Source organism: Acomys russatus, chromosome 4, assembly GCF_903995435.1.
Source record: "Acomys russatus chromosome 4, mAcoRus1.1, whole genome shotgun sequence".
Classification (NCBI taxonomy): domain Eukaryota; kingdom Metazoa; phylum Chordata; class Mammalia; order Rodentia; family Muridae; genus Acomys; species Acomys russatus.
The window spans coordinates 31938230-31954434 of NC_067140.1; the positions used below are offsets into that span (position 1 = coordinate 31938230).

At 46.7% G+C, this 16205-nt stretch overlaps 1 protein-coding gene across 1 annotated transcript in view; it reads right to left on the reverse strand.

Annotated features, from left to right (window-relative positions):
- Positions 1-11931, reverse strand: part of Ext2 (exostosin glycosyltransferase 2) — a 128114-nt gene extending 116183 nt beyond the window's left edge. The window contains exons 1-3 of the mRNA XM_051144201.1: positions 11777-11931; positions 3504-4069; positions 3213-3302 (exon numbers count right to left, since the gene is read on the reverse strand). Coding sequence (XP_051000158.1) covers positions 3213-3302; positions 3504-4039 — 626 coding nt within the window. The 5' untranslated portion in view covers positions 4040-4069; positions 11777-11931. The remainder of the gene's footprint in view (positions 1-3212; positions 3303-3503; positions 4070-11776) is intronic.
- Between the last annotated feature and the right edge of the window lie 4274 nt (positions 11932-16205).

Genomic DNA, 16205 nt, shown 5'->3' on the forward strand with positions numbered 1-16205 from the left:
TGTCTGGGAGAGAGGAAGTTATCTTAATTATGCTATTTTATATGCAAAGACCCAGCTCCAAGTAGGTGCCACTACTATTCCCTGGGTGTGCACTGTTTACAAGCAGAACAAGGAAGAAGTGCAAGCAAGCATGCACTATTATCTGTCTGCTCCTCACTGTGGATGTGAATAGCTGCTTCTTATTCCTCTTGATGTCCTTGTAATGATGGACTGCAAGCCAAATAAACCCATCCCCTTAAGCTGGCTGCTTCTGCAGGAGTGTTCATCACAGAAACAGAGAACCAAACTAAGACAATACTCTTTAACGGCGAGGGTCTTCTCTCTCTCTGTCTCTGTCTCTCTCTGTCTCTCTCTGTGTCTGTCTGTCTGTCTGTCTGTCTCTCTCTCTCTCTCTCCCTCTCTCTCCCTCCTTCTCCCCCCTCCTCTGGAGTTAAACGGAAAGAAGCAGGCTGTTTAGTTGTTCAGTTTGAGTCCTTACACACTTGCATGCAGTTCAACTCTTGTGCACAGTATGTAAGTGTTACGTGTACTGTTCCTAAAAATTCAAAGAGAAACAGGAACACGTTTAAGCAGCATAAAAGATACACTTGGGTCTGAACCATAGCTCAGGGGTAGAGCACTGGCTTAGCATGCTGGAGGCCCTAGATTCTACTTCAGTTCAGACCCTAGCGCTGGAAAATCAAAACCCGAGTGTAGACCTCGAGGGTCTCATCCAGCTCACCTGCCTTCTAATCCCAGAGCAATCAGAGACCCAGCTCCAGCGGACACTATTCCATATGTCTCCAAACCCACCAGCAAGGGGACAAAGACTTGAAACACAAGTCTATGCTCCTGCGCAGAAATCCACCAAAGCATCAGAGTGACATGTGCAAGACAGAGGCCAACTACGTGCTGATGAAAACAGTTCCACCTTCCTAGTCCTACTGCTCAAGAACCAACTACCTAGAACTCAACATCCTCCTGCCTGCTTGGCACCGCCCACATTTAACACTCAATTAAAAGTAACATCAGTCTCACTCACAAAAGCATATAGCTAGGTGCCAGCAAAAGTGAAGTGCTCCATCAGGCATGGTGGCACATGTCTTTAACCGTAACTCAGGAGACAGGCAGGCAATCGATCTCTGTAAACTCAAGGCCAGCCTGGTTCACAAAGTGAGTCCCAGGCCAGCTGGGTCTACATAGTGAGACTATGAGTTTTTGGTTTTGTTTTTTAAGTGAAATGTCCCAAACAGAATAAACAGAACCAAGCCTTCTGAAAGCACACCCCAACAAAAAGGGTAGACACTACACCCCAACAGCGCCTTCCAGCCCTTCTCTGTTCTCAAAAGTATCTCCCTTCTGTTTGGCCCTGCTAGGGTCCCAGACACACACATAACCTGTTTCATTTTAAAGCCAGTGGGAGCACTCATGTCCTTAATGCTCACAAAATGCTGGTTTTATCAGTTCTACAACCTTAGTATTTTTCTATCCTTCCTTTTCCTGTATTCTTTACAAATCTCTGCTTTTGTCTGGGTGTCTATAAAAGCAGATCAGTCAGGAGGCCAGTCAGGATTGCCTGAGGTAAGTGCTGCTGCAGATCTGTGTGGTCACACTGCCCTCTGTCGTCCACAGGGCTCTCTATCTGTCTGTGGCAGCCACACTGCCTTCTGTTGCCCACAGGACTCTCTATCCCCGTGTGGTCACACTGTCCTCTGTCGTCCACAGGGCTCTCTATCTGTCTGTGGCAGCCACACTGCCTTCTGTTGCCCACAGGACTCTCTATCCCCGTGTGGTCACACTGTCCTCTGTCATCCACAGGGCTCTCTATCCCTGTGTGGTCACACTGTCCTCTGTCATCCACAGGGCTCTCTATCCCTGTGTGACAGCCACACTGTCCTCTGTCATGCACAGGGCTCTCTACGTTACCACGTGTCTTCTAGTAATTATCCCTTTGCCAGACAGAACCTCAAAACTGACTTCAGACAGCCACAGACACATGACGCAGTGTGCATTTCCACATTAGCCTCTGACAAGCTGAACATAGCTGGTCTCGGATTGTGCCCTCAGTCGGTAGCACTGATCCCAAGTTCAGCATCATCTAATAAGACTGTGAAAAACAAAATGAATCCACCCACACACTTTTATAACCTGAACACTGCCCTGAGCCGAGGCCAAACCTTCTGCTTTCGTCGATGCTGTGAACCAAACAGTAACAGAAGTGATGTGCCCAGGACCTCATGCTGGAACTTTCCAGGAGCCTTGGGCTAAAGTGAGTAGTAAACAGATGCATAAAAGAGCAGGAAATGCAGTGAGTGAGCTCGGAGTCGGGAGCATGGCTGCTGGCCACACCTCCCCACTTCTGCCTGTTTTGTGGACTTTACCAGGGAGGAGGAAACAAAGGAGGGGAGAGTGGAGAAGAAAGGTGAGGGGAAAGAAAACAGGGAGAGGAGGGAAGAAACTGGCCCATCAAACCAGAAGCCACGATGCCCTAAGCATGTAGGCCGACTCACAGCTACACAGTCACCGCTTCCTCCTCAGAAGCTACAGGCAAATGGGTCCACATTTAGAAAGCATGGGCGCCATCTATCCTGACCCAAACTGAGTTGGGAACTGGGCTGTACACTTGACACTAACACTAGCCCCGATTAGGAAAACCAGACCCTGGCTCTAACTATTTCCACAGGTTTAAACAGCTTCAGCATGCCTGTCTTCAGAAGGGAAATGCCTACAAGGGTTTTCTAGTTTAATAAATAATTCCAGTCATAAAGTATATCCCAGCATGTTCAGGGACCTAATTAATTTAATATTTAATTAATTTTGGTTTGTTTGTTTGTTTGCTTGCTTGCTTGCTTTTTCAAAACAGGGTTTCTCTGTGCAGCCTTGGCTGTCCTAGACTCACTTTGTAGACCAGGCTGGCCTTGAACTCAGAGCAATCCATCTACCCCTGTGTCCCGAGTGCTGCGATTAAAGGCGTGTGCCACCATGCCCAGCTGGTTTGTTTTTTTTTCAAGACAGGTTTTCTCTGTGCAGCCCTGGCTATCCTGGAACTCACTCTGTAGACCAGGCTAGCCTCAAACTCAGAGATCTGCCTGTCTGCCTCCTGAGTGCTGGGATTAAAGGCATGAGTGCACCACTATACCTGTCTAGGAACCTAAGTTTGTGGGAATGAATGATTCCTCTTAATCTTACCTAGTCCTCAGAACTCCATCACAGACAGCCTCCTGAACGCTCACCTGTCTCTGGGGACATCCAGGGCAGTGTTGTACTCTGGGGGTCCTCCTGGCAACATGTTGAAGAGCAAGTGATTTGTTCCTCGATCCCACCTATTGAGAACATCAACAAGTAAGAGAATCCACACTTCAGTCAGGAAGCAGTGAGTGTACAATGCTGGACCTCGAGCTACACATCAGTCATTCACATACTGGTGAGATGAAGTACTGGAGGCCAACTCAGCAGGAGACACATCCCTGTCTCTCCCCTTTAGCCCCCCGCCCCTTGGGCTCTGGTCGGTAGGCATCAGATACCTGGAAAGCTGGGCCAGGGCCTGCGCTGTCTCCTTGATGCGAAGGGGGTTCTGGTTCAGTACATCAATGGAGGGAACGAAGAGACAGGCGCGGCTGATGTCATCTGTGTAGTAGTCACTGTCTGAGATAGCTGTCAGCAGTTCGTTGTACTCCCGGGAGATGGTGCCGCTCACTGGGACACCTGCATCATCCACGTACTTTTTCAGGGGATAGATGTACACCTTGATTTTGTTCTTGGGGTTAAAGCCGCAGCGGTAGACATCGAAACACGTATGCATTCTACAGCTGAGATCGCCCCGCTCTGGGATGGGACTGTCAGCGGGCAGCCTGACCACCGGCACTTCCCGGATGCTGCGTTTCTCCACGCCCCCGTCGCTGGAGGACTCGATGGAGTGAGGCCAGAATTGAAACATGCCTGTGGCGATGAGGCCCAGGAGGACGATGGAGAAGAGGGTGACGTAGTAGATTCGGTGCTTGGTCTTCATTCTTGGGATGAGGGCTGGACCCCGGATATTGTACTTGACCGACGCACACATAATGGCACAGATAGCCTCGTCCTCACACGCCTGGTCACCAAAGACAAAAATGGGGTCGGGTTGAGGGGGCGGGGGGTTAGGATGGCAATCAATACTCTGAGAGTATTGGATTGTTCAACTTTTATTACATTTATTTATTTTCACTTTCTTTTTTCAAGACAAAGTCTCACATTGCACAGGCTGACCCTGAACTTGCTACATAGCAAAGGACAGCCTGAAACCCTGATCCTCCTGCCTCCATGTCCCAAAGGCTGTGATTATAAGCACAGGGCACCACACTCAGCTCTAACATACTTACTTGTTTCCCTTGCACCATGTGTCAAAATGACAAGAAAGGATTTTTGACATTGCTGATAGATGCAAAATCCCCACATGATCATCTCATTACATGCTGAAAAAGCCACTGACATAATCTAACACCCCTTCATGACAAAGGTCTTGGAGAGACCAGGGATACAAGGGACATACCTAAACACAATAAAAGTATTATGGCAAGCCTATAGCCAACATCGACTTAAATGGAGAAAACTCAAAAAAAAAAAAAAAAAAAAAAAAAAAAAAAAAAAAGTGATTCCACTAAAATCAGGAACAATACAAGGTTGCCCACTCTCTCCATAGCTATTAAATATAGTACTTCAAGTTTTCACTATAGCAATTGGACACCTGCAGGAGATCAAGAGGATACAAATTGGAAAGAAAGAAGTCAAAGTATTCTATTAAAATATTATATGATAGTATTGATAAGTGACCCAGAAAATTCTACTAGCAAACTCCTACATCTGATAAATACTTTTAGCAAAATAGCTGGATACAAGATTAACTTTAAAAAAAAAAAAAATCAGTAGCTCTTGTCTATACAAATGTCAAAATGGACAGAAAAAGAAATCAGGACAACACCACCCTTCACAATATCCTCAAATAATATAAAATATCTTGGGATAACTCTAACCAAGCAAGTGAACGATTTGTGTGACAAGAACTTAAAGTTTTTGAAGAAAGAAACTAAAGAAGATATCAGAAGATGGACAGATCTCCCATGCTCAAGGATCAGTGGGATTAACATAGTAAAAAGTGGCCATTTTACCAAAAAATTCAACCCAATTCTCATCAAAATTCCTACACAATTCTTTACACACGTTGAAAGGACAATTCTTAACTTCATATAAAAATAAAATAAAAATCCTAGGAGGGCTAAAACAATCCTGAACAATAAAGGAACTACTGGAGGTATCACCATGCCTGATTTCAAGCTGTACTAAAAAAAAAAATACTTGGTATCGGCATACAAACAGACATATTGACCAATAGAATCAATTTGAAGACCAAGACATAAATTCACACACCTAAAAACACCTGAGTTTTTATAAAGAAGCCAAAAATACACACTTCAAAAAATGGTGCTGGTCAAACCAGATGCCGGCATGTAGAAGAATGCACACAGATCCATACTTATAACCCTGCGCAAAACTCAAAACCAAGTGGGTCAAAGACCTCAACATAAACCTTATACACAGAACCTGACAGAAGAGAAAGTGAGGAATCGTTTTGAATACATTGGCCCAGCAGGAGACCACTTCCTGAACAGAACACCAATAGTGTGGGCACTAAGATCAACAATTAATCAATGAAACCTCATGAAACCGAAAAGCTTCTGTAAAGCAAAGACACTGTCAAAAGGACAAAATGAAAGCCTACGAAATGGGAAAATATTTTTATAAACTCCTCATCCAATATATATCCAAAATATATAAAAGAACTCAAGAGATTAGATGTCAAGCCAAACCAAACAATCCATTTAAAATGGGGTAACATATCTAAACAGAAAATTCTCAATAAAGGAATCTCAAGTGGCTGAGAAACATTTATTTAAAGAAGTATTCAAAAGAAAAGAAAAGAAAGATAGATAAAAAGAAAGAAAAAATGCTCAACATCTTAGCCATCAGGGAAATGCAAATCAAAACTACCTGAGGATTCCATCCTACACCTGTCAGAATTGCTACGATCGATAACATAAGTGACAGCACATGCTAGCGAGGATGGGAAGAAAGGGGAACACTCCTCCATTGTTGGTGGGAGATCAAACTTGTGCAGCCACTGTTGACATCAGTATGGTGGTTCCTCGGAAAATTGGGAATCAACCTACCTCAAGGCCCAGCTATACAACTCTTGCGCATACACCCAGAGGGTACTCCATCCTACCTCAAGAACACTTGTGCTCCTATGTTCATAACAGCTTTATTCATAATAGCTAGAATGTGGAAACAATCCAGATGTTCCTCAACTCAAGAATGGATAAAGCAAGTGTGGTGATGGAATATTACTTGGCTGTTTAAAAACTGACGTCATGAAATCTGCAGCAAATGGATGGAACTAGGAAGAAAAAAAAAAATCACCCTGAGTGAAGTAACCCAGACCTAGAAAGACAATATAGTATGTATTCACTTATAAATGTATATTAGCTGTTAAATAAGTGTTAATCAAGCTACAATCTACAGAAGCACATACCCAGAGAGGTTAGGTAGAGGGCGCTCTAAGGGGAAAGCGTGGATCTTCCTAGGAAGGGAAATAGGTGGGTGGGTGGGAATGGGAGGGATCAGATGGAGGAGGAATGGAGGGAGAAAGTGGGGAGAGACAGCTGGAATTGGGGGGCGGGGGGCGCCTGGGTGGCAGAATGGAAACCTAGTACAATGGAAGCTCCCTGGAATTTATGAGGGTGACTGTAGTGATAGCTCCTAGTAATGGAGGATATGGACTCTGAACTAGTCATCTCTCATAGCTAGGCTTAAGAGATCTGGGGGTGAAGAAGATGGCTCAGTGGGTAAGAGTGCTCTGTGCAAACATGAGGACCTGAGTTCAAATCCCCTAACACGCCAACAACAACAACAACAAATGCCAAGGGTGGCTACCTGCACAGCCAGGACTGGAGGGGGTGGGACAGAGATAAAAGGGTGATTGGGGCTTGCTGGCTGTCAGTCTAGGTCAGAATTCAGTGAGAGACCCTGTCTCAAGGGAACAAGGTAGAGAGTGACATGCATCCTCCTCTGGCCTCAACACATAGATGTGTGCATCCAGCACATACATATCACATGTGTGCATCCACCATACATACATATCACACCACACACACACACACACACACACACACCTGGTGTCACCCTCAATCTACAGGATATGGGTGTAAAAACCGGCTTACATCTGAAAATCTCTTACTACAGCAGATAACAACCATGCCAGCCCTTGTCATTTTCCCTTAGCTAAAGAAAGCAGGCAGTATCTGAAGTGGCTGCCCACCCACACTACCCTTATCACAGCACAGTGGGTCAAAACATCCTGACTGAGTCCCCCTTTGCCATCCACTGTGGATACTACGTCTGCCTTGCTACCTGTGGTTAAGGACACAACCTGGCCACTTCAGAACTCTCCCTTTCTCAGGAACTTGGGAATTCAGTTCCATGGTAGCATGGAAGCCAATCCTGGCCTGCAGGGGCCAATGCTGACCTTGCTTCTCAGAGGTGCCAGCCCATCACTGGCCATTCCATATTACCAGATGAAGAGAGTGGACACGTCGCTGCCCGAGGCCGAGCAAGTGGTGTTATCTTCTGGCCTTGAGGAATAAGTCTCCTTAAGCTATACTTCCCTGAACGCCACATTCCTTCTTCGGCACTCTGCCGTGGCTGTCCTGATGACTCCCAGCACCCCACCCCCGTTTACTGCACAGTTTCTGGCTGCGGCTTCTACCAACATCCTAAATTAGGTAACTCTCTCAAGGGGGCAGCCATTGTACAGATCAAAACTGCTTCAGTACCATCCTCAGCCTCTCCTTGGTAAAAGCCAGACCTCCAGTAGTAACCAGCAGGAGTGTATCCAGACACTTGCCAAATCCTCTCGGGGCAATGAAATCACCCCTGGGTGAGAACCAGTGGTTTAGGTCATGGCTACACCCAAGCCTCAATCAAGCCTGTTGGGCAGCACCTGAGGACCAGCTCCCATTGTCTCGCTGGGTCATTAAGCCTGGATTATGAGAACACATGCATCTCCACACCCTGTATATCCAGTTTTATCTCCCACCTCTCCACACGCTTCCCTCACAGCTACTGTTAGTCTACATGGCCAGGTCCTGCAGCCACAGACATCTGAAGACTCCCCATTTAGGGAACGCTGAGACCAGAGGGAGGTGGAGACAGATCCTAAAGCAGACAGGCAGTGCCAGACAGAGCGGCCGCCCCAGGGAGAGCACAGCAGCCAAGCTGGGCAAAGCAGTTCTCCTCCACCTCAAAGACCTGCTGGCAGCCCTGAGGATCTGGGAATCCTGAGACTGTGAAGCTCTCAGTGGTCCCCAGTCTACCAGGATATCTTCCCACTAGTAACCTTGACAGCAGATGCCAAGGCTGTGCGGCCGTGCCTTTACCGCTTTCACAGTTGTGCCATGGCAAGGACTGAACCCCCATATGATCATCACATCTCTCCCCAACTGCAGGGCACGCTGCCATGAAACCTCCCACGCTTCACTGTGTGCCAGGCCTGGGTAAGCTTCTGGCTGCCCAGAATCTAGAATTCTCTGCTATGAGGGCTTCTAAGGGAGATGCCAAGAGGCTACCAATGCCACTACCCTTCCAACAGCACAGGCCACGCCCTCCTACCTGGATCTCTCACCAAGCTGCCAGGATAGGAGCCCTACAGCTGTTACACCAGATCACAGGGGTTCCTGACACCTCGCTTTACACTGATGAAGGTCCTTGCTGCCATTCCGGAGTGAGCAAGTCAGTCAGGACATGTTCTTGGGGTACTTGCAGGCTACTTCTAGATGCACTAGCATGGTCTATGCTCTGCCAAACTAAGGAGGGGGGAGCATAAGTGGCCAGCAGGAGGGGACTCCAGAAAACCAAAACCAAAGAGAGGGGCCGGAAGAGGGAATAACGATGACAGAACTGGCTACAACACTGAGCTGGGCAAACGACTTAGTTCTGCTAGGAACGAAGGTTCATTCAGAATACACCTCAGAACCATCTTGACTGATGGGGAGTTGAGGTACGACAGCCCAAAGCCAGCCCCGACATGGGCACTCCTCCCACCTCAAGGAAGCCTTCACAGGCTAGCTCAATACCCAACATCTACACCAAATTCTGAGGAATAAATATGAATCTATGATAAGCTCTTGGGCCAGAACAAACACTCATAATAACAGAAATTGACACGTGAATGGTAATAGGGCTATGACCCAGTGGCAGAGCAGTTGATGATGATGATGATGACGACGACAATGATTGGATAGGGGGCTAGAGAGATGGCTCACCACTCAGCGGTTAAGAGCACTTGCTGCTCTTCCATAGGACCCTAGGGTTAGGTTCCCAGACACCACGTGGAGGCTCACAACCATCTGTAACTTCAGTTCCGGCGAACCTGATACCTTCTTCTTGCCTCTGCAAGTACTGGACATCCACGAGCATGCGTGCAAGCAAGCAAAACACTCACATATAAAATAAAAATAGTCAGTAAAATAATTAATTAACTAAGATGGGGGAGGCCTTCCCCGTGAGCACCGCCTTACACGGTGACACTTCCTCACAGCACCTGCCACACTTGAGAGTGAGGTGTCTGCCAGCCTGTCTGCTCTGCTGGTGTGACATTTTGCAGAGTCTTGTGAGTATTCTCAACATCCAGTATCAAGTGTAGAACATACTGAATCTCAACCTGAATGCTGGCCGGGTGAATGAATGAATGAACGAACGAACGAACGAATGAACATCTTTCCTTCCCAATTACACTGGGCACTCACCATTCTACGCCCACACATTTTGAGTTCCAGGGGAGGAGCTCTGGATAACCAGACTTCCTGAACTGGAATTTCCAAAAGGGAAACTATGGGTGATGGCTTCCACAGACACCGGTTTTCTGTGGCCTCTCCTGAACACCCCCTCTCCCCACAGCCATCACACACAGCTGCACCCAAAGAGAAGCACTGGCTACGACGGTCGGTGTTGAGACCACTTCCTACAGCCCAGGCTGGTCAGGAACTAGATGAGGAACCTTGTCCTCCTGCTCTCACCTCCTGAGTACTGGGGATACAGGCGTGCACCCCCACACCAGAGATCCAATCCACAGCGTGCTGGGAACTCTACTAGCTGAGCTAGGATCCCATCCCTGACAAACCTGCGCTGAGTCCCATGTGAAGTGGATCTAGGTTGAATCCAAGTTCTCCTGACGGCCAGGTTTCACACCATGACCTGGGTCAAAGCAAGAATTTCAACGCAGACCCTACAAATCACCACCCTTCAAAACCATCAAACTCCCTCCCCCTCAATTAAAAAAAAAAATGTGGAGCCATTCATCAGGCATCGGAACAGTGAGTCACTGGAAATGACTCTAACCCCATCTGCGGGCAGGGTGGGACACACTCTGGGCAGGGTGAGACACACTCTGGGCAGGGTGAGACACACTCTGGGCAGGGTAAGACACACTCTGGGCAGGGTGAGACACACTCTGGGCAGGGTGAGACACACTCTGGGCAGGGTGAGACACACTCTGGGCAGGGTGAGACACACTCTGGGCAGGGTGGGACACACTCTGGGCAGGGTAAGACACACTCTGGGCAGGGTGAGACACACTCTGGGCAGGGTGAGACACACTCTGGGCAGGGTGAGACACACTCGCGGTTCCTGGAACTGCTCCTTCCTAGCACGGCCTGAAACACCTCTCTTCCAAGCTCCAAGTTACAGCCGATCCACTCTGCCCAAGGTTCCAAGTTACAATTTCTTGCATCTTTGCCTTTTTGGAGATTGTTGCCTGCTGACCTCCCAAGGCCACAGCTACACTAGCACTTATCCTAATTCTTGCGAAAACAAAAATAGGCAAACAAGACACAAACTCACAACGCACAGCCTTGACTAACAGGATTATAATTAAGTTCCAGTGTGGTTCACTACCTCTAAAACGGATTTCCAATATCAAGACACCGCTTGCCTGTGGCAGTTACATCACAGTAAATACATTAAGTACATAGCTGAGCCCTTACTCTACACGTGTGCATTCCTTCTATATGTCTTATTTCATCCTCCTGACAGCCAACCCTCTGAACCTCACTAAGGCGCAGCAGCAAGGCTAAGAACCTCCAGGGCTCCACAACAGAACCCCAAGGCTGGGGTTCAGAGTCCAGCCGCCTGGTTCCTCAGATGACTACCCATCCGCACAGGCTAGTGCAACTAAGATGCTTAAGTCAAGGAAATTGACTGCAATAAAAACTCAACGGTGTATGTTATTACTGTGAATAGCCTTGAGCCTTGGAACACATAAAGTTCAGTTAAACTTAGAACATATGGTTGACTTAAAAGAATTGAAATGGACATGTCCCAATCTCCATACAATTAAGATTGGCACTTAACAAGTGACACCAAACCATTATTTGACTCTCAGAACTGGACACTGTTCCCACCATCGGGGACTCATCTCCCTAGCTACCCACGCTCAGTGGTTCCTGGGCCACCCTCCCCTCCGCGTCCCACCCAGGACCTGCTCTGGAAGACATCGGCCCTGGAGAACCAAGGTGCAAGGCCTCCCTGGGAGGTCTCGGGTCCCGCAACGCCGGGTTTTAGCAGGAAGCAGGGGTCCTGGACAGGCGGGAGGGCTCGGAGAAGAGGGCACCGATAGGGACACGGTGCAGCTCTGCAGAGCTCTCGCAGCCCCGGGGCTTCCAGAGGCCCAGCTCCGAGGCCCGCCCGCCGGCCCGCGCGCCGTCCTCACCTCGGAACCGGCCGCCTCCCGCTCGGCCCCGCGCTCCGTCACCGGCTCTTGCCGTGGGCCGCGAGCCACGGCCGCCCGTGTCGGATCGCGCGGTGACGGGAGGCCGCCACCAGCACCACGTCCACCGCCAGCGGGGAAAGCGGCACCGGCCTCTAGCTCCCGGCGGCTGACAAGGCGCGCACTGCGCATGCGGAGCGATAGCGCCGCGCCCCCTGCTGGACAGGAGGAGTCAGCACATGCGAGCAACCCCGCTCCGTGCAAAAGCATGCTCCCAGGATTTAAAAAACAAAACACACAACAACACACACACACACACACACACACACACACACACACACACACACACACACATCTGTCAAAAGTGTAAGCATTTCTGTCGGGCGTGGTAGCTTGTACCTGTAATCTCAGGACAGCAGGAAGATCATCACCCATTACAGTTCGAGGCTATCCTGGGCCACATAGTAAGACTACCTCCAAATCTGCAAAGCGTTATTACGCAGTTTGGCAGCATCCATCAAGGTGTTAAAAAAAAAAAAAACAAACCCTGGAACCACAATGCCAACCAACCTTCAGCGTGGTTTATTCTGTGCAAAGTCTCACCATTTTTTTGAAACACCACACTGTTTCTAATAATAGCAAGACACTGGGAGCAATCAAAGTAAATGGGACACTATTAGGAGGATGCCTATTCGCCAGCAAGATGCTATCTCCGAGACAGGCTAATGAGAAACCAGGGTCTTTTAGCAAGGGACAGCACGATCACTTTTAGGTAAATTGTGCTTATGCAAAATACGTAAGCAGATGTTTGTGCCCAGGCATAAGTATACTATTTTTCTGGGGGAGGCAGGGTGGGGGGTGGATCCAAGAAGCAGTTATAACAACTTTGGAAGTAATTGTAGAGGCAGAAATTATGGCATACATAATAGCATCTGTCATAAGGCAGCAAGTCTAAAATAGCAAAAAGCTGAGTGATGTTACTGACCGGCTGATGAAGCCACCCAGCCTGGCTTGCCACTGCTGGCTGTAGTTCTCGGTCTGGCCACAAGATGCGAATATATTTTGGTCCCGGTTTACTTTAGCGCCACCTAGTGGACATTGTTACTTACGGCTTGTCTGGAAACTGAAGGCTTTCTTCACCAGCAATGATTCCAGTTTCAGTATTTTAGAGTTAATGTCTCCTTGTCATAGACCTAGGGAGATTGGAACAAGAAAACTCTAGGGACATAATCTTCTGCCCACGTTCTTCTTCCCAACATCTAACAGAATGTGGCTGTGTCCTTCAAACACACACACACACACACACACACACACACACACACACACACACACACACCTACTGAACTCAGCATACACACACCCATTTGAGAACTGGGTGGGTAACACCAGTATCACAGCCAAATTCCTGGTATTCTGCAGAACACTGGCTTATATCTTTTTTAAAAGGTAACTTTTAAGGTTTGTTTGTTTTATGTATTTGCCTCTGTGTGAGAGAGAATTGCATCAGGGTGCATACAGAGACCAGAAGATGGAGTTGCATCCCCTGGAACTTCAGGGAGTTTTAAACTTAGCCTGATGGAGCTAAGAATCAAACTTTGGTCCCCTTAAAGATCAGTTCTTGTAATCACTAAGCCATCTCTCCAACACAAGGTTTTGCTTCTTAAAAGCAGGTCAGCAATAGCTAGCTATACTAGGACACTTTGTCTTCCTTCTTATCTGTTTCCTCTGTATTTATATGTGTTTTTAAATGCATTTTAAGTGTTTTATAATATTAGCATTAAATGAAACTTTACTGTGTTGCTTTAATTGTGTTAAGCATAGATTTTTGAAGGTCCTTGCCTATTATGATCACATTGTATAGCCTTAAGCTTGCGGAGTGCCTGGAATATGGCAAATGTTCAGTGTTTGTTGAGTGAATAAAGGTTGCAAGGTTCACAGAAGAGCTAAGTAGGAATAATACAAGTGTACAAGTGAAGTTACATAAAGCAGAGAGGGAGACGTAGCAGGGAAGGACAGCAACACAGTGCTTCAGGCTCAAGAGGAAAAGAGGCCACGGGCAATTGGAAAGATCTCAGATCAGGCAAGAGCTAACGTGTCAAGCTCACTCCTGTAGTCCTAGCATTTGGGAGGCTTAGGCAGGACGGTAGTGAATTTGCAAACAGCTTGGGCTATAGAGTAAAACTCCTGACTCCAGAGAGAGGAGGGGCATACTTTTGTTATCCTGGAGAATAATTAGGATTGTGACAGGTGGCGAGGACCCAGAAAGAGAAGAAAAAAATCCTGTACGTATCAAAGGCCTGTATGAAGAAGCAGCGATAGGAAAAGCAACCATTTTACCACCCAGCACAATGAAATGGAGCAGCTACACTGCTCAGTACAGAAACCACAGGAACGGTGAGAAGAAAAGTCTAGAAGCTGCGCTCTTAGAAGTCTTGTAACATCTTTAGGACTAGTAATGGCCGAAACATTTGCTAGATGGTTCACTAGAGCTTACGGTTCTGAAGCTACAGCTGCTCGTACAGCATTCTGTCACACCTGTATCACATGTCATCTAGAAATGATTCTCACATACAGGGGAGCTGGGGGTGGTTTCCCTTGAGTTGGAGGTAGCCTGGGGTATACAGTGCGTATTTGTTGTATATAAAATGAGATTAACAAAATCAAGTGCCCTGACCTGCCTCTACATATTATCAGTGATAAAGAAGATCTTTTTTTTTTTTAAACAAAGAGAAACTAGAGGTGGGGGACTCTATAAAAAGACTCTTATCTTAGAAACTAAATGAATAAAATAGAGTCTACAGGGAGATGTGCCTAAGTTATACACAAAGATGAAGCTATTTTTATACAGGACTTGAGCATCTGCAGAATTTAATATTCCCAAAGGGGCCATGCCCCAATCCTCCATAGACAGAGATGACTGTAAACAGCACATAAAACGACCATGTTTCAGTAATTAAAAATGTTATAAACAATAATTTTTTGCCACTTTGGGAAGAAAAGACACATTTTTCTACTATATAAGTTTCAGAGATTAAGGTAGGTTATATCTAGCTAAATTAATGATCACACTAATTTGAAGGTGGTGGGATGGGATGGTTCTGTGGTGAAGTTTAAGAGGCATACATCACTAAGTAAACTAATGAAAGCCTATTGTGTTTTTTCTTTTTTGTTTTTCAAGACAGGGTTTCTCGGTGTAGCCTTGGCTGTCATGGACTCGATTGGTAGGCCAGGCTAGCCTCGAACTCACCGAGATCTGCCTGCCACTGCCTCCCAGAGTGCAGGGATTACAGACCTGCACCACCACTCCCAGCTGAAAGCCTATTGTGAACAACAGAGTTGGTCAACAAGGCAGATCAGATTCCTATTTGGTAGACAATCAATCAATGAAACGGACACACCTGCTCAGTTGGAGACGGAGGACGAAGACATGACTGATGTGTTCCAGCAGTAGACAGGAGGTGTCTACTAGAAAGGGAACCTGCTACTTTACTCCAGAATTTGCTATAGACCAAGAATACATTCTCAGCTAGAAAGCCACAATTTGGTTCTATCATATCCTTACTACCACAGTACAGTTTTCTCTAATTTTTCATTTCCTTGTGCCCATTCTTTTATTGTACACAAAGTAACTGGTATGTGTGCGCAAGCATATTGCTCTTTCTTTTCTTTTTTAAACTGAATGTGCAAGGTTCTGTTTTTGTTGACATCAGATGGAGATGGTCTGGGGGAGAGTTCTGGTCCTGTGAAGACATCCCCCTTTCTCCACTAGCGGCACGCTCAGTCAGCTCTCATCTCTCTCATCTTTATGTTCTAGGAAGTTATTTGGTTCTCATTGTTTTAACAAAAGGACCCAACATCATAAAACCCTTGCATACTTTGTTCGATTAGAGAATGTTGATGTTTTTCATTTATCATTGTAAAACCAATGGACAATTTTATAACTTTTTTTGTACGTAGCTGCTACATGTAGGCCAATCTGTCTGTAAGTAGGGGCAAATTATTCTTGAGCAAAACGATCCTAGATGGTTTCCCTTTCAAGTCAAGCGTCTTGTTGTTTAAATAAACTTCTTGTTTGAAAAAAAAAAAACAGTATCTTCACACACAGTGATGACACTACACGTCACTAATGATAATGTCTTTGAAAGGCATGGAGAAACCGGGATGGGAGTGAGGTGACACGTCGTCTTGGAAGGAGCTGCAGATGCAAGCAGCAAAGTTTTCCTTCAAAAAGGGAAAAAAATGGATATCCCCAGACAAGCAAAGTTTGAAAGTTTGTCAGTAGCAGACTCCCCCCGCCCACCCTGAGCTGAACCCCAGACAGAAGACATGTGACTCCAAATGGGAGCCTCAGATGCACCAGATGAGTTGAGATTAACAGAAGCAAACATCACCTGTGTAAATCAAGACTTCGCAGGGTCAAAACTGAAAGGCA